The sequence below is a fragment of the Colletotrichum phormii genome (genome assembly GCF_030913505.1).
Source record: "Colletotrichum phormii strain CBS 102054 chromosome Unknown BDP81scaffold_14, whole genome shotgun sequence".
Classification (NCBI taxonomy): domain Eukaryota; kingdom Fungi; phylum Ascomycota; class Sordariomycetes; order Glomerellales; family Glomerellaceae; genus Colletotrichum; species Colletotrichum phormii.
The window spans coordinates 240,474-261,834 of NW_026851456.1; the positions used below are offsets into that span (position 1 = coordinate 240,474).

Consider the following 21,361-nt stretch of genomic DNA (forward strand, 5'->3'; position numbering starts at 1 on the left):
AAAGGTACGTGAGGTAGGCGATGAAGATTATTGAGTTTACTGGACAGGTCTATCCATCCTGCTGTTAAGCGGCTATACCTACCTAGATGCCAAGGAGTACTCATAGCAACATCATGTCCCTCAGCTGCTGTGTACGTCCCACAAGCTCCTCGTGGGCATTTATCCAAGAATCAGCCTCACCTCAACCCGAAACCGGAGATGGAGAGTACACGCCTCGACCCATAATGAACCCATCTTCACAAGCCACATCACACAAGCACGATACTCCATTCCTCGGAACTTCAACAAGCTCTTGGTCCTTGACCCATCAAGACTGCCCCCCCAAACTCATCGATGACGCTCTGCGGCTTCTTAAAAGTACCAAGAGGCACATACTCCAGCTCACTCATCCCGAACCCCTTGGGCCCGCCAATCTCAATGCCCCGCGCCGTGGACGTCCACTTATCGGACGCCGTGATGCCGAGCACCACGACGAGCAGCCCGTAGCGGTACTCTTGCGTGCCGAGAGCCTCGCCATTTTGTGCGTCGAGGACGCAGACTAGGTCTGGGACGATTGCAAGGACCTGTTCGAGCACGAGATATGTCAGCTTCACACTTTCTATTTTCCTTCTCTTAATGGGGATGGGGAGTAGTGGGAAACTTACATCTTCCCTCCCATCACCATCAACCCTTTTCGCAAGGATATTCTCATTCTTGAACGGTATAACAAACCTCTCAACCACCTCATCACAGCCACCGCTGCCGTCAGTATACCCCTCAATAATAACCTCCCCATAAGCATGCCCCATCCTTGTAACCCTCTCCACGCCCACAATCTTGCCTCTGAACAGCACCCTCGCCGACTCCCTCCCGCCGACTACATCAACAACGGCCTCGGCGACGGTGTCTACGGCGTTGGTACACCGCGCCAGCGCGACTGCACGGCCAATGCGCCAGGAGAGCGAGACGGTATTCTCGACGACCCAGGACTTGGTGTCGCCGCCGCTAACGGGGCCCTTTGCGCAGCCTACGTGGGAGCCCATTCGCGAGAGGGCGGCGCGGAAGGCGCGTTCTGCGTCGAGTTCTGTACGGGCTTTTATCATGAGCTGTTGGTGTTCATTCGAGGTCAGTAATTGCTTCCATCTTCATTCGTGTCTTGCACTAGCCAAAAAGACGAGAGAGGAACCGTACCATGATTCTGCCGTTCCCGTCTGATATACACGACGGAATCATCGTCGCCTTCTTTTCAAAGACTACCGGGGTAGTCTGGTGGGAGATGGGATACGCGCGACCCATCCAGTCGCCGTCGATTGTAGGAATGTCGAGATTGGTGCTGGCGCCGAGGATGAGGCCCTGCAGGCCGTTGCCGCCTCCTATCTCGAGAGATATCACGGCCGTAGGCTTCGTCTTGAGGTATGCGTAGAGTTCCCTCTGCGATTCCATGATTCTGCAAACCACAAGCGTTACAATCCACATATTCTGTCTTTTGGGAAGACGAACGAGCGAAGGGAGACTTACTCATCGCCGTATGGCTTCTCGATGGATACCTGCGGCGAACCCTTCCCACCGCCGCAAGCTACAACATCATCGTCTTTCAGGTCATGTGGAGAAATAATCTTGACGGTGGCGCCGGCGCGCATCATTGCGCGGAGACGGAGCATGTGTTGGTAGGGCGAGCCGCCGCCTCCTGTGCCTAGGATGTAGCAGCCTGTCGTGATCCAGTCGAGGTCCGTCTCGGAGAGATGCCACTGCCGGTTGAGGACCTTGGGCTTGTAGTCGTCAATGTACTCCTTGGTCGAAACCAACGATTGCGGTGATGAGACGTCCTGGCTTTGAAAAGGTACTGGTAATCTGGGTGGTTCTTCTTCGCAGTGCTCGACGTCATCTGGGATTGTCGTTGAATCCATGGATGTCGATCTGGAGAAATCAAAGTCTCCTACAGCTTTGATGATGATTCGTGACTTGTTTGCAATGTACTGCCAAACAAACCTACAGTTAGCGTTCACTCTCGTACTCATTGCGCCGTAGAACCATACCTGCAACGGGAAGCTTTCGACCTCAGCAATAGTCACGCTCTCCCTTGAAGCACCATTCTCAACAGCCCGGTCAACAGCCCTCCGCGACAACGCCTCCACGACCTCGGACGCAGTCTTCGTCTCGGTACTCTCAATCGAGTCCACAACACCACTGACCCTCGCCGTCGCAGCCCCAATCGCATTCGCAACCCCAGACCACGCCGGCTTCACAACCCGGCTCGCCCCCTTCAACTTCTCCGGCGCAATGACCGCGCCCCCGCCGACGAGAACAACGGGGATTTCCTCGGGCGAAGTCTTCATCGTGTCCACGATCCGCTCCAGCATCGCCTTCGCTTGTGCCTTGAACTCTGGCACATCGTCCGCGAGGCCGCTTACACCTTCAACGAGAGACCGGTCTCCAATCTGAACGGCATTCGGGTCCGACAGAACAGTGTAATCCGTAGCCGTCGCGACATCGCCGCCGAAAACGAGAGCCTTTGTCTGGATCTGATACCCCACGCTCTGCGGCCCAATAACTAACTCACCGGTGCTCTCGTTCCTCTTAACGATAGAACCGCCCCCGAGCCCGATACTCTTGACGTCCGGGTACGAGAAGTTCGTCCGCACACCCGCAATCTCGCTATACGCCGCCGCCTGCCTGGGGAACCCATTGGCCAGTAACAATCCCACGTCCGTTGTCGTCCCGCCGATATCGACAACCATCATCGGCCCTGTCTCCTCCTTCTCTCCCTTCATGCCCCTAATGAGGAACGCCGCGCCGCGCATGCTATTCGTCGGACCACTGGAGAACGTCCTGATAGGCAACCGCGCCGCCGCCGCAGCGGGCAAAATCGTCCCGTCGTTCTGCGTCACGAAGACGGGACATTTCAGTCCAAGCCTTGTAACGGCATCCTGAAAGGAACGGATGGTTCGCCTAGCAAACGGGAGGATGGAAGCGTTGAGGATAGCCGCGTTCTCACGCTCAAGGAACCCGATATTCGCCACGTCCTTTGACATCACCACGTCCGCCCCCGGATAAACGTCGCGAATAATCTCCGCCGCCCTCTCTTCCTGCCTATACACGACGTCAATGGGACTAAAGATCCCCACGACGACGATACTTTTGATCCCCTTTGCGCGCACGACCTCCACCTCGCGCCGGACGGCGTCTTCATCGAGTTCCGCAATCAAGTCCCCGTCAATCTCCAGCCCGCCGTCGATGAGCGAGCGGTGGGCGCAGATGATGCTGCGTAAGGCCGGGGGCCAGTCGACGCCGGCGGAGATGGTGGCGGAGAAGGGCCCGCAGAGGCGGAGGACGGCGACGGGGGCGAGGCGGGTGGCGTCTTGTTCTATTACGGCGTTGATGAAGTGTGTTGTGCCGATTGTGACGCTTGCGATGCGGGAGGGGGAGATGTTGGAGGTTGAGAACATGTGGGAGATTGCGGTGTTGATGCCGGTGCTTGGGTTGGGTGTTGTTGGGGTCTTTTGGGTGGCGAGGATGCCGAGGGGAGGGCGGGAGGAGGAGGAGGAGGAGGAGGAGGAGGAGGAGGCGGGTGTTGGGTCGAGGATGACGCCATCTGTGTTTGTGCTGTTTGTCCATTGTGAGTTGGATGTTTGAGAGTTGGGAGGTGAGAGTTTGGCTCTGTTGATGTGAAGTCTGTAGATGTAGAGGCGAGAGACATGGTACTTACCCGCCAACGTCGACGCCTATTCTCAAGGTAGGGAACGTCATTTTGTTCATGAGCTGATGATGACGATGATTGTCTGACTTGTTTCACTTGATTTCGAGGCTGTGAGAGATTTGCATGATGCGTCCTACTATCGAGATAAATGACGGTATAGGTCATGGAGCGAAGTTGTCTACAATGATGAGAGCAGATGAACAGGTGCATGACACACGACTCAAGTATCGGCCCTTCTCCGACGCGGTGCCGGCATCGGGGCAGACGCCGACATTCCAACCCCGGATTTCGGAGAGATAGTGGTCCCCACCTCAACCTCACCTCGCGACGCCAATCCTACCAGGTTTGAACATGAATAATCAAGCAACTCGATTGGAAATTTCAACCCTTTAGCCCAAGATTGACAATTCTCTGTTACACTGGCAAGACGAATGAGTCCGAGGTGATTGCCCACGATTTTCTTATCACCCGGCATGTCACCGGCGGGGAACGCCCCACTGCTCCGCATCCTTATCATCGGCATCGAGGACCAAGTTGGCCGGGAAGAGTGGGTTACATTCAAGGCCGCTTTGGGGGATGGACGAGCTCGCGGGAGGTGTCATCCGATGTTCGGAAAGTCGCCGACGTATTGCTTCTTTCAAGGTACAGAAGTCAAGAAAATGGGCGCAAACGCAGGCTTCCCCGGAAAACTGCTACCGAACATCGTCCGACATGCAAGTCAGATAAGGTAGCAATTAGCAGCGCGTATCTCCCGCCAACGGAAACACTTTCAGAACCAAGAACTATGGGAGAGAACATGGTCACTGCAAGGATCCCAAGATAAGATGGTCCTATATATCCGCTAGAGCAGTCCTTCCCACAGACTCGAAACGAGTTCCCGAACGGCGCAAACGGACATACAAACGTACAAGATTGCAACCCCTCATTCGTCACGGTGGCCATGGCAAACAAAACGGCACGCAGGATCAAAGAGGCACTGACACTCAAGTCGGACGAGTCTCGCCACGAAGAGGTCAGCGCCTGGTCGAACCGCGACCTCATTCCCCTGCCGCCCTCCCGCCGCACATGGGGCTGGTTCAACTTTTTCGGCTCCTGGTCTTTGTAAGTCTCGTTCTCTTCGTACCATCATCGTGGCAAAGATGTCAAGTAATGCTGCGAGAATGCCTAATGCTGAACCACTCCCCTCTCTCCACACAGATCGTCCCTCAACGTCGCAACATGGCAGACCCCCAACACCTTCCTCACCCAGGGACTCTCCGTAGGCCAGGCCATGGCCGTCATCGTCGTCTCCCGCGCCCTCTGCTGCTTCTTCGCCATCCTCGTGGCTTGGTGCGGTCTAACCTGGCATATTGGCTTCACCGTCCAGAACAGATACACATGGGGTTTCCGAGCGAGTTACATCCCGCTGCTGCAGCGCATTCTCCTCAACTTCATCTGGACCGCTCTCCAGTGTAAGTGTGTCTCTAGTCTCTCCAAGACGACCACCGTGTTCCAGGCGAAAGATGACTGATTCGAGGATGACCAGGTTGGAATGGAGGTAAACTAGTAACGTATGCTCAACATGCCCCTTCGAGCTAAGTCTCAAAGACTGACCCATACATCTCTCACAGCGTCTGCATAACCGCAATCTGGCCCTCCTTCGCAAAGATCCCCAACACCCTCAGCAAAAACACCCCAACGACAACCTACGAGCTCCTAGGCTTCACAGTCTTCTGGACCGTCTCCCTCCCCTTCCTCTTCATCCGCCCCGAACGCTTCAAGAAGCCCTTCTTCATCTCCTCCGTCGCCTGCGGCGCAGCCATGGTCGCCATGGTCGTCTGGTCCGTCGCCGTCGCGCGTGGCGTGGGACCCGTCTTCTACCAGGGCGAAAAAGTGCCCGCCTCGTCGCGCTGGAGCGCCTCGTGGCTGATGATGGCGGGGATCAACCAGGCTATTGGCGGGAAAGCGGCGGGTATGACGAATAGTAGTGACTTTTCGCGGTATGCGAAGAATAAGAGGGATTATATTGTCGGCACGGTGTCGGTGTACTGGGTCACTGGCGTGCTTGTTTGCCTGGGCGGGTTGGTTACTACTGCGGCGTGCCAGAAGATTTATGGGCAGATTTATTGGAATCCGCCTGATCTGTTGATGGTCATGATGGATCGTGAGTCTCTCTTTTCCTTGTCAGATATTCCGTGCTCCCATTCTCTTTGATTTGTCTCCCAAATTCCCACACTTCCTTGACGGTGTGGGTTAACATCATCCCTCCCCAAAGACGGACAAGGCTCCCCCGGCTCCCGCGCCGCAGTATTCTTCCTCGCCCTCGCCTTCGCCTTCACCTCCATGTTCGAAAACGTCTGCTCCAACGCCGTAGCAGGCGGCATCGACCTCGCCGGCCTCTTCCCGCGCTACCTCGACATCCGCCGCGGCGCCCTCCTCACCTTTGCCGCCGCCTGGATCATCCAGCCCTGGCAGCTCATCAACCAGGCCGCCACCTTCGTCGCCGTCCTCAACTCGTTTGCCGTGTTCCTCGCGCCCATCATGGGCGTCATGGTCTGCGACTACTTTGTCCTGCGCCGTCGGCGTATCCGGCTGTCGCACCTGTTCCGCCCCGAGGGGTCCGACTATTGGTATCAGCATGGTGTCAACTGGAGGGTGATTCCGTGCTGGGTTGCGGGGTGGGCGCCGACGGTGGGCGGGTTGATTGTGAGTGCCGGGGGTATGAGCGGTGCGCCTGACGCGGTGTATGAGCTGTATTATGTTGCGTTTTTCATTGGGTTTTTGATTTCGTTTGTTCTTTTTTGGGGGGCGAATGTCCTGTTTCCTGTTGAGGGTCTTGGCGAGTTCGATGAGGTGGATGTATATGGTACGTTCACGGCGAGCGAGGCGGCCAAGTTGGGGGTTACGCCTTGCGAGGAAGAGACTATTGTGTCTGGGTTTGGCAAGGAAGAGGGCATCGTGAGTTTTGCGGGAGAGGTTTCGGAAGATGGCTGTGGCAAGGGAGCGCGGTGGTGGAACTTGAGGCGTCGCTGAGGAAACAATAGATCTGTGGTTCATCGATGAGTTCTGGTCTCTTGACTTGGTAAGTGGAAGCATTATTTCAACAGGGCCTACTTGATGGTTGAACGGACGTTCGTTAGCCTACACATTTACAATCAACGACCTTTCGTGGCTAGCAAGGTCGCGAAGCGAGACTCCTGTAGTAAGAGTCTCAGGTCGATTGTCTGCAACAGTCAGAGGGTCACGCAGGTCGAAAGAGAGGGACATTAAGGGAGTGAACAAATAACTCATAGTACCCTCCGTTCATCAAGCAGCATAACAATACAATAGTCTATCTCTCCATCATCGCACTCCGCTCAGTTCCGTTGATCACTCCCAAGACCACCTTCTCAGACAAATCGAGGACGCAGGGGCAAAGGGCAAGGGGCCTTGTAGTCCTGGGCCACTTGGTGCGTTCTCAGGATACTCAGACAGACGCTCCCCGAGATTTCCCACGGACCGACACTTCTCGATCTGATCGGCAGAAACATGCTTCTCGAGATCGGTCGCAGACCGGCGCTTGCCGAGATAACCCGCAGAAAGGCGGTTCTGGGTCTTGTCCATCGTCTGACCTGAACCTCCACTCTTGGAACGTCCACGACCCTGTGACGTCTGGGCTGAAGTACTTGGTACACGCTCCTTTGGAAAGAGGGTCACATTCTCTCCGGTGGGGTTGCTGTCGTGTGAGCTCATCGAAGACCGCGGGGTCATTCTCCTTGTCAATGGAAGGGCTTGCTGTAGCTGTCGTCGGCTCGTTGTAAGGGACTTCGGCGAGAGTTCGGTTGTCGGAGGTTTGTTCGGGGGCCTGGCGCTGCCGATCCCCTTCTTTCTTGCTACGCAAAGTCAAACTTGGTCTATTTGTCAGGTTCTTTGTCTGGTCCTTGACATGGCCCCATGTGCGACCAGCCGCGCGGCCCACAGTCTTTATACCTGAGGCGATTGACGATTTTCTCTGAAGAGACGCCGTAGCGTTAGATCCTTCTGCGGTGTCGGGGTTCTGTTGGCGAGTTCCAGTCGTAGGCGAAGGATAGCCTGGCTTGAAGATCGATCGCATCGAACTGAACCTTGTTAGACGCGATGGCTTTCTCTGAAGAGACGCCTCAACGTTGGGTCCTCCTGTGATGTCGGTGGTTTGTTGGTCAGATGCAGCTGTCGGTGGCTCGGAACCTTGAGGATCAGGTGAAAGAATGGTGGCAGAAGGATCGAAGCCTTGAGGATCAGGTGAAGACATGACGGCAGATGGCTCAGAGCTTTGAGGATCAGGTGAAGACAGGACGGTAGGTGGCTCGGAGCCTTGAGAGTGAGATGAAAGAATGACAGGTGGGTCGAAGGCTTGAGAATCAGGTGAAGAAACGGTGGCAGATGGATCAGGGCCTTGAAGATCATATGAAGCCACGATGTCTTCCTAAGCCTCCAACGCTGCTCGATCCCCTTGCGTCATCCGAAGCCTCGCAGTCTCTTCGACCTCTTCAGCCTCCTGGATTATCCGACCCTGCCGAGCTTTGCGATCTTGAAGAGCCTGTACCTTCTCAGGCGGTGCTTCATTGATGATCTTGTCATCTGGATCCTCGTAAAAGTCTGGTGAATAGATGGCGGGGTCTGCATCACCAGCCAACGCGTGCATTCTGAAGACGTCCCATTGAAATGAAACAATGTCGAAATCCGGTGCTTCCGCGTCTTTCGTGTTGAATATGTCGATCACGGTATGGTTTTCGAGGAATCGGGCTTTGATACCATTGATGGCGTTTCTACGGTTCCAGGGGCTCCAGGTGCGACGTAGCTCAGTGAGGTTTCGGGGAATCGTGTCCGGTGTCAAATGCGCAGTTGCAAGCAACCAATGTAAGCAAACCCGAAGACCAATGGGCTCATTGGCAGGCTCTTCAGCCTCCTCCGTTGGCTCGATGTTCTGCGAGTGCTCGTTCACCTTCTCCTTGCCCTTGCCCTTGCCCCCCTGGTCTTCTTGGAGGGCGAATCCTTCATGCCTTCACTTGATCTCTTTGTGCGTATCCTCGTAGACGTCGAGGGACGCGGCGCGCCACTCTTCTGGTCGGAAGTATTGGCAAGCTCCGTATACTTGGCAAGAATCGAACACAATGTGTGATTCGAAATGTCGGGCTTTGTCTTCTTGCTTCGTCGTAGAGGAGACAGACGGGCTGCAAGCCGAAAAGGCCCTCGCTCCAGTACGTGTGTAGAGACGAACTCAACGTGATAATGTTGGCTGAAGTACCGACAATGTTGGTATCCCGGTCGACAAGCTTCTCCTTGAGCCTTGCCATGCGCTCGTTGCCGTACACTGTCATGGCAGCAGTGATTGGTTTCGCCGATCCCGGTCGGTTCAAAGTCCAGAAAGGGGCGATGTGACATTTCTGGTCATGGTTACTGAGACAGAATGGGCAAATGTGAAGGTCTCTAGAGGCAGTCTAACACGCATCAGTTATTAGTCAAGTGCAAAACTCTCGTCGACAGAAGCAGGGCTGACATACGGCCGTTCTCGCAGCATTACTGCTTAAGATTACATTGGCCTTGACCTTCTCCCGTTCCATGGGTGGGCCCAAAACTAGCAATTAATATCAAGTTAGCCAGTGCGCGCAAGATATGTGAGATGGATTGACGACCGTGAGATGAGATGGGTTAATAGTATCAAAACAGTTATACTCACAGTACCACACAAGCCGATTCATCGTTTCGAAGCCGACTGAGAAGTTAGGGAGAAAGAAGGATAAGCTCTTTTCATTATCCACTTGTGACGCGAATTCTCGAAGTTCCGGCAAACCGGCAACCATAAGGTGGCCCCATGCCTCCTCTGAACCGAAGGTTTTGGTCATGTCTTTGTCCTTTTTGACCATCAGATGACCCAGCAGTGTACTTCGGATCTTATTGACAAGATCGAATCGTTCGGTAAGGTCGATTTCGCCCGGATCGCCCGGATCGCCGAGCCACCCATTGATCGCGGGCGAGGCCATATTCCGTCTAGGGTAACTGTGGATAAGGGCGGTCATTTGCTTGAAATGACGATTGAGAGTGTAGATTAGTGTTGGGCAGCGATTATCAGGTAGGGGGTCAATGGGATGTATTGATGAGTATGAAGAACGAGTGGCTATGGGAATATCCCGACTATCTATATAGTGAGTGGAAGACCCTTTATACTGGCATATCCTTGGCAAACTTAGTCATGCTTGTGTAAGACCATATTGTTTCATAGGCATGGTGTGACAATCGTTGTAACGAGTGTACTGGGATGGGCCTGACAATTAGCTTGTCGCTGTCAACGCCCTGCACCTCCGGACTTGACGCAGCTAGACGAAGAGCTACGAGCTGTCTACAGATGCAGGCAAACATCCTCAAGTCCAGGTAAGGAGATCTTTCTCCCGATTCTCTCACTTTTGTCCTTCTCGTGGAGAAAATCCGACTTATGGCTGTGTCAATCAGAGTCTTATGGATCCGGCTTCTTCTCCTCCGCCCGCTACTCTTAGCCGAAGCCAAGCACGGCAGCCGACTAGAGAAACCATTCGCAACGGACACCACGCAGACACTCCGTGACAGCCTAGGACATTCGGCCAATTCGCTCTGCGCTTTGACTGCTCACAGCGTGCTACAGGAGCTTTACGAGAAGCTGCGCAGCGTAAGACAGAACTCGGCCTGGCATGTTCTACTCTGTACGTAATACTTTCATCTTTGTCCCATTCTGCACCCTTGTATCTTTCCTCTTGCACCCCATTCTTGAGTTCATGTTTGTCGGCTCGGGCTAACTCTTTGTTTACTCTTATATCACAGTCACCTTTGCCGCAGCTTCCACTCTGGTAGTCGCCACCCTGTGCCCCGATCTCCAAGTCAGCTTCGAAACAGAGCCGACGAAATCGTCGTGGGATCGAGATTTGCGCATCTTTGATTTTCACAAGCAGCACGTCACTTCCGCCAGCCGGGGCATCGAAGTCTTGGAATAGTTTCGCGCATCCGTCGTGGCCGCCGTTTCGCAGCGGGACGCGGCCAGCGGGGCCCCTAACACCAACGGTAAGAGGAAGAGATACACACACAAAGAGCAAGAAAGGGAGTCGGCTTTTGCCAATGATTATTGAAATTTGGTAGACTGAACAGGAAACAGAAAGCTAACCCATTTTTGGTGTTCTTGAATGGCAGAAACTTAAGATCCGCGACTTGAGCAAGGAAGCGAGCAGGAAGTCTTACTCCCGTTTGGCTCTGTGCCTGGTATGAACCAGACGTCCCTGGCGCAGGACTTTGGCGATTTTGCAGGCTCCGATTTGCTTAATGAAAGCTGGTTCAACATTCAGGGGATAGATCTAACAAACTGGGGAATCTTTCAATAAACGCAACGATCATAGAGCCTCAATCGATTCCAATAAGCCCCCTCCGTCTTCCAATTCCATCATCCCATAACTTACGAGCATAATACACAAGATTACTGTCCTCTGTTAGCTGACAGAAGATAGACGGAAGATAATTGAGCTGACACTCCACTCAGGTCATGGGTTCCAGTAAGGCACGAGAGTCTTAGATCCAAATTCAAGGGCACATTCGAATGGAAACCGCTGGGGGTGGATTGAGATTCTACGCCTCAACCGTCATCCATGGTAGCTGACAAGGACGTCAATGGAATAGCTGAGGGATTGGGATGAACTGAATCTCCAATAGGGGCTATTTAAGCTACTATCATGACACTAACACAACCCCCTCTCAAGACACAGGAGCCTCAGAGTCATGGAACTCGCCCAGCTTGAGCAGCTTCTTGGCATTATCCCGCCCAATCTTGCGATAATTCTCAACGCCGCCCACCGCCTCCTTCACCTCCTCCACCTGGCCGTCCCACCAAGCAGAGCACATCTCAATCGTCTCGTACGGGTAATCCACCGAGAACAGCACGCGGTCGGCCCCGATCTCGTCCACCACATACTTCAACGCGCGCGTAGAAAAGTTGCCCGACGTCGTGACGTAGATATTCTCCCGGAAATAGTCGTACACGGTCTTCCTACACATGCGGTCCGCGTTGCCTTCAGCCTCCGCAATCGGTTTCTTGACGTCCTCGAACCAGTGGTTGATGCGCCACAGGTCGATGGGGAGGTGCTCGCCCAGGTGGCCGACAATGACCTGCAGCTTCGGGAAGCGGTCGAAGACGCCGTTGGAGATGAGGCCCATGAGGTGGAGGTTCACGCCGTTTGCAAAGGAGAGGGGCGGGCCGATGAGGTATTTCCGCTGCGCGTAGAGTTTCTCGAGGATGACGTTCGCGGGGGCGGCTGGGTGGATGTATACGGGCACGTCGAGCGCGCAGACGACCTCCCAGAAGGCGTCGTACTCGGGCTGATCGTAGAACTTGTAGATCTCGCCGTTGGCGCCCGCGTGCTGGAAGTCGCATAGCAGGGCGCCGTGGAAGCCGAGGTCTTTGACGCAGCGGGTGAGTTCGCGGCCTGCTTGGACGGGGTCGTGCATCGAGAGGCAGGCGAAGGCGCCGAGCTTGGAGGGGTTGTGTTTGATTTGGGAATGGGCCCAGTTGTTGACCTCTGTGGCGCGGCGTTCGGCGGCGGGTTGGTCGGCGATGCCTTGGATCCCGGGGACGGTGAGGGAGACGATGGTGTAGCCGATGCCGTGGGCGTCGGCGAGCTTGACGCGCTCCGAGTTGAGGTCGCTGATTTGGCGCATATAGCGGGAGCGGTCGGAGGGGTTGATGTAGAGGGAGGCTTCGTACTCTGACTTGGCTTCCATGCCTGTCATTTCGTAGGCTTCTTCGAGGGCGATCTTGCCGAGCATTTTGATGGTTAGAGATTGGTGGTGTTGGGTGAATTTGGTGTAGGAGAGTTATCGAGTTCTTGTAAGAGATATCTTGATGTGATGCTTGCGTTGTGCTGAGCCAGATAAAGAATATCTTGGACAGAAGCATCGTCGACTGATTCTTATACGAAATGGGATCTTTCATCCTCGCGGCGATGTTGACAACTCACCTTGAGGCATACTCCGTCCATCCCGAGAGCTCCGAACGACATGACGTCTAAGAGGCGTCCGATCTCATGCTCCGAATGAATCCGAACCGTCCCTTCAAAGACTGACAAAAGAATGGAGTTCTGGACTCATCAAGGACCATGGTCTGACGGCAGTATTTCCAGTTTTGCGGCAGCTGTCCGCCAAGAGATCTCCCGCCAGGTCCCCCAGATGCGTTCCGATATCCAATGGGAAGTGCGCTTTATCTCCACCGGCCCGGAAGACTTCGAAGGTCTGAGTCTCAGGAAGCGGGAGGCTACGTTGGTTCCATCCATCGGGTACGGCACTAGGAGCTGGAAGCAGGCTCGCTCTTGTGTTGTGTTTAGTCATCTTCTAGTCTTGTTTAGGCGGAGATGGTGGGCTTCTCCCGAGCTTCTGCGCAAAACTCTAGCGTACTGTGTCAAACTAATACCAACCACCATGAGATTATACTGTTTGGTTATGAGAATGAGATCTTTCAGTCGGTTGATTACTCTCACGCGGAACACAGTCCTGTTGTTTGGTAAGGCCGTTGTATTCTCTAGGGCGAACATGAACTTGAGCCGGTCTTGCATCTGCCAAGATCCTTGTAGATGGATTGAGCATACAAGTTGAAGCTAATGCAAGTCTATCATGAGTCTTCTCAGCACATTACAAGCAAATGTTACGACATCGATAAGATGAGAAGCTCGCAGGGCAGAAAGCCTGTTTATGCATCATATAGTCTCTGTATTTCTGAAAGAGCCGGGTTAACAAGTGCAGAATTTCAGGCCAGGTACCTGTGACTCCTTAATCAATTCGAGAACGCATGAGAAAGGCTTCGAAATTCGATGATAACAGTGCACGCAATTGAGGGAGGCAGTTCGTCTACTTAGAATGACATGAATGACTGCTGTCTTTCTACTTGACAAGGAAGTCTTGTTCTGTGTAGAAGTTGTGGTTTTTCATTGAGGCGTTCCAAGGGAAGAAGACAGAAACTGGCGAGCTGTACTCATCCCTACCTTTGGAGCCGCAGTTTACTATTGACGGGAGAATTTACACAAGGACCCAGTGTCTGATCCAACGGTCGCCATTACTGTCACATGGGAGTAGGTAGAGAGAATAGACAAAAAGCAAACATGTTCTCAATCTTAACCAAGACAAGAATCATCTGCGCTCCTATTCTTCCATGCTCCTAGATCGGGTTGGTGTCTTAAATCTAGAAACAATGGAATACGGTCACGTCCACTTGAGTACTTATCCAGAGAAGTAGTCACGCAGGATGTTTGCTGACATGCGCGTCAGGTAGAAGTACAGGGCTAAGGTGTAAGCTGCAGAAACCTAGCTACTAGGTACATGTATGTTTCTCCTCTAAGAGCTCGCTCTCAACGAATCAGCATGAGACTTGGGAAAGAGGGGGTTTTGTGGTACGCGGCCGTACACCGAGCCTGGGCATTCGATTGAAATACGGTCGCTGCATTTTAGGCAACAATTTGGACGAGTCCTTGTGTTTTGTTTTGTCTTAGGGTATATATGGCGTTAATTGCTGCCCGTAATTAACGGCGTCGTTTTTGCGACATGTTTTCTTTCAAGGTTGGGCATATGGGGGGTTCCTGGCTTGGAACACTGAGCACCGGCGCTACCTGTTCATCGTGTAGCCTAGCATTAACCACATATCCTTCCTGGACTAAGGTACTCAATGTTTGCAGAGTAAGCGCTGCATAACCGGGACCTGTCTTGTTCCTTCCCACCTCCCTTTTTCGACCTTACCTTACGAAGTAGGGCCAAGGTTACATATACCCATCCAAACTCTTGTTCAGTCACCAGCACAGCAGCGTCTGTCTAGGTCGGCGGATCAGGTCAAGCTGTGTGCGAGATGGTCAAGTGGCAAAAAGAACAAATACTCCCATGAAGCCAGAGTAGGGGCTGGCTCATGGCTGAGGGGCGCGCTGTTCGATCCCGGACAGATGCGTGAGTTCCAAGGTCAGTCATCACCCATCCCCCAATCCCCTCTCTCCTTTTGGTTCGAATTGCACGTGGTAGGCTACGAATTTCTATTCGGGAATCTGCTGTGAAGAGACGGGAGGTTACGAGAATGATGGATGTCCCGCATCTTCAATTGCTGGTTCTCTGGGCTTGAATGGTTTGCTACGTCGATGCTGCTTGACGTGAGTAAAGGTAAAGAGCGAGTTAGTTCTTCCTCACATACCCGCTGCCTTCTTATCCTCGATCGTCCCACTTCAAGTCGCGATCTTCCCTGCTTCAAGTAGAAGACCTCCTATCCCCAGTGTATTCAGATCCGATTCCCGCGGTGCTGAAGCAATAAACTTCAGTAGTTAACACCTCTTTTTGCTTTTTCCTTCTTTAGGTAGGTGAACGATGGATGAGCGATAAATATCTTAGAGCTTATCAATAATCTTCATACTGCCGTCCTCAAAGCACTTGACTCTCGGCTTGGGGTTGATGTCGTGGTAGCCCTGGAAGCGGCAGTAGCTATGGTTGCAGTCCTTAAGCCATCTGCAGTGGTGGCCGAGTGTACAGTTTATGTCGTCGCATTCGGAGCCCAGACTGCAGGGGATGCCGCGAGCCTACATCACAAGTTAGCCGGATGCCGAGAGACAAAAACGCCGAGAAACTTTACCTTTTGCTTCAATAGTACCATCTCGCTGGCGCTAAGCTTATCGCCGTGAATGTAAGGACAGATTGGATTCTTGCACTCGTCCTGGAGGTAGTAATTGTTGCAAAACTTCTTGCCCGTCTCCGCCATGCGGGCGTTGAACCTCTTCTCTACCACGAAGTCGAGCTTTGGCAGTGGCTCGTCGATGCGCTGGCTGTCGGCGTTCATCAGGTAGTATTTCGGTTGTGGCGTCTTCTTTGTGGTAAAGATGTCGATGGGTTTGGGCGCCGTTGAGACTCGCGTCAGTGTAGTAGTCCAAGAAGACGCGGGCGTCTGCGAGCCGCTGGAGAGCGGGCTGGTGACGCGAGATGGCTCGGTCGGTCCTGGGGGAGCGCCGTTGTTGGCGGAGTTGGTGTGGGTCGGACCGGTGGGCGGCATAGTGGCTCCGGGGGTGGTGACGGTTGGTGCAGAGGAGAGGGGAGGGGGAAGCATGCTTATGCCCGGTCGTTGGACTCTGTCAGGAAGCTTTTCCGACATAAAGACAGAGTTAAAGATAATTCTGTGAAACTTGAGCTGTTTAAAGCCCTCCTCGGCGGGTGTCGTCTCGATGAGGGTGAACTTTGAAGCCACCTTATCGTCTAGCTTGTACGGCTCGAGGACCGGGAGGTATCCGTTATCATGGCAAGGGCCAAAGAAGATGTGCTTGCACTGGCCGATGCGGACCATGATACGAAGCATCTCGCGGATCTTGTGGTCAGCCGACTCCTTGCCTGAGCCGACGTCGATGAAGCTAAATAGAGGCTGTGCGCGGCCAAAGCCGCGACCGAACTCTATGAGGGTTCGCTCTGAAGTGGTGAAGGGGATGATACCAGAGGCATGGAGCTTCTTTGCGAGGCCGTCCATGTTGAGGACTACTTGTACGATTATGTTCCAGTCTTCGCTGGCAGCCTCGGGGTAGGCCTCGGTAACATAATTCTTTATCTCTGTCGACAGGAGATAGCCGGCTTCGGCACCTCCTTCAGCACCCCTTCTCAGTAAGGATTCTTGAAAGACGGCACCGTCGCCGTCAATTATGACAAAGACAAATGGATTAGAATCCTGTCTTACAAGTCAGCCCCTTCCCATACTGGTCTTGAATTGAGGCCTCCATCTCTGCGCCGAGGTCTTGTCGATGGGTTCGATGAGCCACGAATTGGAAAAGCAGCAGACTCACATTCGACTTGTTAAGAGCAACTACGTCCTTTCCCAGATTATTGGCTTTGGTTTGCCACATCCGGCGCGATTCGCGCTCATTATTGTAATCATCGCACTTTTCGCGGTAGGCTTGCTGAAGCTGGCCGTGGCGAGTAAGTAGATCCTAGACAATCCAAGTCAGTCCATGCGACCATAGCATTCGAAAGACAATATCAATAGCCGCTGCCTTTTCCCTCATCAGGCAGTCGCGAGCGATGGCATCGTCGGGGAGCTCAATCTTACCTGGATCATCTGATCACGAGTGAAATCACTGCGGCGGAAAAGCTCCAGTTGCTGCATGTATGGCGATAAATCCTCCGTTTCGTCCATTTTCCGCTAAATCTGTCGCGACAAGTTCCCCTTAATCCGTCACGCTCTCGGAAATATCTGCTATTAACTGTCGTGTTGATGGATGAGCAATGCGGCGACGTTTGTGAGTTGGGGGTGAGATTGGAGGGGTGAGGTGAAGTTGGTGAAGTTTTTGTGACCGCCCGGGGAAAAACGTCCTTACTTAAGCGTCTCAGGTAGGGTCAACCCAGGATTGTCGTTAGACCGTTCCAGGTTGTTTCCCTCTAGGCCATTCAGATTGCCGGGCGGCGATTGTTTTGGGCCTAAGAAGCTCCCCTCTGCAAAAGCACCCCGCGCAAGGGTCCCCACTGGTGTTGCCCTGAACATCTCATGTTCAGATGTTTTTAGCATACGGTATTCCCATCATGATTAGACAAGAGCACAACAGGGCCAGTTTTGATATGGTCTACTGAAAGGTTTGGCCATGGAAAAGAAGAAAAAAAAAACGATTTTGCGAAACGTTGATCGAATGCTTGTTTGTCTGTCTGTCAGCGGAGACCTGCGGATGCTGCTACATGTGTTTGTGGTCTAAACGTGGCATGCCCTGTTTTGTCCTTGCCCGCTAATTTGCGTCTCCCACTTTGTCGAGTCGTCCGAGCTTTATGACAGATATCCCTAAAGTCTAGGCGAACTCACATGTAAAGAATGAGATGGCTTGACATTCTAGCTTTTTACAGGCCTAAGATTCTAAAATTTTCGAGAACATGGTTCGGGCTTTCTACGAAACTAGCTAAGCTGGCTGCTGGCAGGACAGTTTGCAACTACAACCCAACCCATTGGGTCTTGACCCAACACATTGATTGACTAGGCCCAGATTGGATGAACCAACAAGTTGGAGCCACAACTAAGAATCGTCGTTCAATAGTGACAACAATTGACAAGTTAAGAACATTTCGGGATGAAGCTTCGTAAGGTTTCTCATTGCAGGTCAATTGCCGTGATTCCTCAGCTCGCGACGTTCATTTGTTTTCCCTACCCGCCGACAAGATCTTCAGGCCCATATCTATCGCAAGGTCAATGAGCTATTATGCCAGGATTCTGAAACACTTTAAACCGGTCACTTATCTCATCAGATCCGAGTAAACATTGTCACGAGTTATGGCACGCAGCAATGGGCATATGAAGTGTGGTAAAAGTGGCTTGTATTAACCGAAATAGAATCGAGCAAGGAAAGGTGCTATATCCCATCGACTGCGAGTGGGCGTCAGTACATCTCCAGTGCGGAGTATAGCCAATCAAAGCTCTGCCAAGCAAAATCTTAGCCAACCAAAAAAGCTCGTTCGGAGGTACTTCGATTCATTAGAGAGTTTGGTTATAGAAGTTGTACCAGTAAACATCTAAGTTACATAGAGACACATTGCATTCCTGGCATCCTGACCTCGAGTACTTCCTTCTACTACTATTCCTAGAGATCTCGCGCAGAGCCTACCTTACTCTAGGGCGACTACTACAAGCAGAGCACGGCGAGCAGCTTCCTTACTTCTTCCTAATATGCTACTGCTAGGGAATAATATTGTTCCGCTTGTCTGTTGCCCGTTGAGCCGGGGACGCTAGCGCGCCTTTACTAATGGCCCGAAGTGCTGAATAAGCTGGGTAGATACTTCCCTTCGCCATTGATACTGACTCTTCAACTGCTGCCAGTCTGGCTCGCCCCATCGCTGTGGAAGTATGGGAATGAAAACGGCGGCCAAGTGACGTACTGCACATGTACCCCTTTTGTGAGGGGCAGAAGTGGAGCATAGAAATGGGGCAATTGTACTGACGCCCACTCGCAGTCGATGGGATAGGAACAAATGAGAGAATCACGTGATAACGCACGTGGTGGGCTGATTACAGAGTGCTGATGCTATTCCTGTTTCGTGACAAACATTATCCCATCGAGTGCTGCAAGGCGACAGTACATTGGCTCCACATAAGGGGCCCTCTTTTACCCCGCACCGCATCTGGTACATCCACTGCTTGAGTTGCCCCTATGATTTCTACTACGGTACATCCACCAAACTGCCTCGAGTGCGATGTAGCTCTCTGTAACTCAGAAGATTGCTGGTACCGATTTCATACGCAGAATCTCTAATAATTGGAAGTATCTATTATCAATTACGTTGGTTGGTTGGAAAAAGGGGCCCGAAGTGGCCCGATTGGCTGCTCCCCCGCATCTCAATGTACTGTCGCCTTGCAGCACTCGATGGGATAGTACCGAGACGTAAGCTTCCTCATATAGTAGCACTCCAACAATCCCGTATTGCATCGTGCCTTTTGTATTCAAATCACTATATCGAGTTGAGCGCGTGCCTGGGGCACATTGCGCATATTGTATATGTCGGAACAGCAAGGCTGATAAGGAGCAATGGGCAGGTATCGTGGGCTGGCTGGCGCCTGCCCTGGGCGAAGTGGGACAACTGGCTTAGTCACCACGGCCGGTTAAGGTGGGGCAACCACCCAGGCCGTCACCACCTACTTCGATCGGCCCCTGCCCACAATGTAAATAGGAAGAAGAACAACAACAGCAATTATCACGGACATCGACGTGATTGTTGCCGAAGATACACCCTCATGAGGAAATGTATCACGCCTGTGATACCAACAGTATAGTTAAATTGCGTACCGTATTGTGTGATTTCCCTTTGTCAGGCCCATCCCAGTACACTCGTTACAACGATTGTCACACTATGCCTATGAAACAATATGGTCTTATACAAGCATGACTAAGTTTGCCAAGGATATGCCAGTATAAAGGGTCTTCCACTCACTATATAGATAGTCGGGATATTCCCATAGCCACTCGTTCTTCATACTCATCAATACATCCCATTGACCCCCTACCTGATAATCGCTGCCCAACACCCTTGAAAGCTGATCCCGTTGAGGTCGATTTTTTGCGCCTGTAAAGCTGGAAAAAAACCACCGCGTAGTAGCACTCCAAATCTGTGAATCAAAGACTACACCCCAATCGCTCCGCAAGACACCAGCAGAGTGCCACCCGTTATCAAGTAGTAAGCCCGGGGGTGGTTCTCTCTATGTTTCTTTTTTGAACTGTGAAGATTAATGCCATTGTATTGAAGCAACTGACTGGGAGACCCTGCAATGGGCCAAGGACCTTGTCCTTCAGAACATTGAAGCCTAAACCTAGTCTCCTGTGCTCCTACTCTCCTTCGTCTTCTATTGAACCATCAATAAGTCGCGCGGAATTTCCCATCTGGCCTAGTCCTTCATCCACCCCCTAAGAGTACCAGAGAGTGTTGAATCTGTCACGTTGCGCTTGATCTTCTCTAGCCCACCGGGCAGATCGTCGCTCAAGGCGGTGACGTTCTCGTCGAGGTTCATCACCTGAACCAAAACACATGATGACGGTAGAAATTGAGAACTAAGGAGTCTTGTTATTTGGTATATTAGATGTAATGAGATCGTTGAGCGTGAGGTTTAAGCGTCATGTATGGTTAAGCTTGGAGAAGTTGATTCGAGCAGCGTCAAGAACGGAGTCTACGAAAGTGAGGCTGATTAATTGAGTGTCTTGGTGTTCTTGGTGGATGAAGAAGTTCCGAGATCACAGGACGCGTGATAAGAAAGCATATATACCATCACAAGCCAGTCCATGAATCACACTCCTGTCTATGGCGCTTTAAGTTACTTTGGGTGGATGGAACGGCGTAGTAAAGATTGAAACAAGCGCAAGTCGTGAATCAGCAACACAATTCGGACAGTTCTCAATGCAGGAAAATCATGGTTGATCGGGTTAATGACCGAGTTTCTCACAGTCAATTTGAACGGTGAATTATGCACGCCTTCAGAGGCATTTCACTACAATGAACCACAGTAAACGTCTGTCAATAAATTACAGGCCAAACCACAACGCTCAATTACCCTGATGCCAAGTTCTTGACCGAAGTGATCATAACGCCAGCTCGACCGAAATCAACTCCTTCTCCGACCACGTCCCCAACCCCAAGACATCCGGCTGCTCGAAATAAAGTTTTAAAGACCATATTGTCGAATTGGAAGCCCAATTCGACCGTGAGTAAGGGTAGAGCAGGGGCCACCTCGAGAGGGTACAATTACACCTCGACGGTCCACCCAACCTCCGGTTGGAATCTCCCTTCTACTCCTTATGCAGAATCAATCAATACAGAGATATTGATACTTCGTCACCCCTAGGACCCTACGGTTCGAACCAGCTTCCCTGTGATAGGGATACTAACACTGATCAGTGGTTAAATTCCACTATTGTAGATCAGTAAGGCATCTTGCGAAAGCAGAAGAGACGACTCTCTAATACCGAACAGGATAGAGGAATCGTGCTCCCTTGACCTCTCGAATCTCACGAGAGGAGGCGTCCATCACGTCAGCAACGCCTTCGACGGTCGACCGGCCAGACGCCTCGAGCGTCCGACGACCGACAAAGGACCCTTTATTTATACCGACTTCCTTGCAATAAGACCGTAAATTTAGGTTTGTTAAGTATATTAACCGCGGTTAGCCCGTATAATAAGCGAATGTATTTTCCGCAGCCCGCGATTTACGTCTAT

The 21,361-nt window shown here is 52.3% G+C and overlaps 7 protein-coding genes across 7 annotated transcripts; 2 read left to right on the top strand and 5 right to left on the bottom strand.

The window, feature by feature from the left end:
- Positions 1-281: 281 nt before the first annotated feature.
- On the bottom strand, positions 282-3,726 carry BDP81DRAFT_324132 (uncharacterized protein; the record flags this gene model as incomplete). Its single annotated transcript, XM_060584856.1, has 6 exons — positions 282-587; positions 645-1,085; positions 1,171-1,426; positions 1,498-1,955; positions 2,016-3,582; positions 3,686-3,726. The coding sequence occupies 6 exons, from the start codon at positions 3,724-3,726 to the stop codon at positions 282-284; spliced, it is 3,069 nt and encodes a 1,022-aa protein (XP_060443240.1).
- An 890-nt stretch (positions 3,727-4,616) lies between these two features.
- BDP81DRAFT_395913 (uracil permease) lies at positions 4,617-6,688 on the top strand (the record flags this gene model as incomplete). The annotated part of the gene is made up of 5 exons (XM_060588126.1): positions 4,617-4,777; positions 4,874-5,127; positions 5,202-5,226; positions 5,287-5,819; positions 5,931-6,688. The coding sequence occupies 5 exons, from the start codon at positions 4,617-4,619 to the stop codon at positions 6,686-6,688; spliced, it is 1,731 nt and encodes a 576-aa protein (XP_060443241.1).
- Positions 6,689-7,024: 336 nt separating this feature from the next.
- Positions 7,025-8,056, bottom strand: BDP81DRAFT_407825 (uncharacterized protein; the record flags this gene model as incomplete). Its single annotated transcript, XM_060589029.1, has 2 exons — positions 7,395-8,056; positions 7,025-7,333 (listed from the first exon to the last, which is right to left on the bottom strand). The coding sequence occupies exons 1-2, from the start codon at positions 7,923-7,925 to the stop codon at positions 7,025-7,027; spliced, it is 840 nt and encodes a 279-aa protein (XP_060443242.1). The 5' UTR covers positions 7,926-8,056.
- A 30-nt stretch (positions 8,057-8,086) lies between these two features.
- On the bottom strand, positions 8,087-8,377 carry BDP81DRAFT_431671 (uncharacterized protein). Its single transcript, XM_060590698.1, has one exon. The coding sequence runs from the start codon at positions 8,316-8,318 to the stop codon at positions 8,100-8,102; it is 219 nt and encodes a 72-aa protein (XP_060443243.1). The 5' UTR covers positions 8,319-8,377; the 3' UTR covers positions 8,087-8,099.
- A 1,729-nt stretch (positions 8,378-10,106) lies between these two features.
- On the top strand, positions 10,107-10,638 carry BDP81DRAFT_472936 (uncharacterized protein; the record flags this gene model as incomplete). Its single annotated transcript, XM_060594634.1, has 2 exons — positions 10,107-10,350; positions 10,469-10,638. The coding sequence occupies 2 exons, from the start codon at positions 10,107-10,109 to the stop codon at positions 10,636-10,638; spliced, it is 414 nt and encodes a 137-aa protein (XP_060443244.1).
- Positions 10,639-11,386: 748 nt separating this feature from the next.
- Positions 11,387-12,454, bottom strand: BDP81DRAFT_395916 (uncharacterized protein; the record flags this gene model as incomplete). The annotated part of the gene is made up of 1 exon (XM_060588127.1): positions 11,387-12,454. One exon carries the CDS (start codon positions 12,452-12,454, stop codon positions 11,387-11,389), a length of 1,068 nt encoding a protein of 355 aa, XP_060443245.1.
- Positions 12,455-15,039: 2,585 nt separating this feature from the next.
- Positions 15,040-16,820, bottom strand: BDP81DRAFT_462450 (uncharacterized protein; the record flags this gene model as incomplete). The annotated part of the gene is made up of 4 exons (XM_060593901.1): positions 15,040-15,228; positions 15,282-16,355; positions 16,471-16,614; positions 16,734-16,820. The coding sequence occupies 4 exons, from the start codon at positions 16,818-16,820 to the stop codon at positions 15,040-15,042; spliced, it is 1,494 nt and encodes a 497-aa protein (XP_060443246.1).
- Between the last annotated feature and the right edge of the window lie 4,541 nt (positions 16,821-21,361).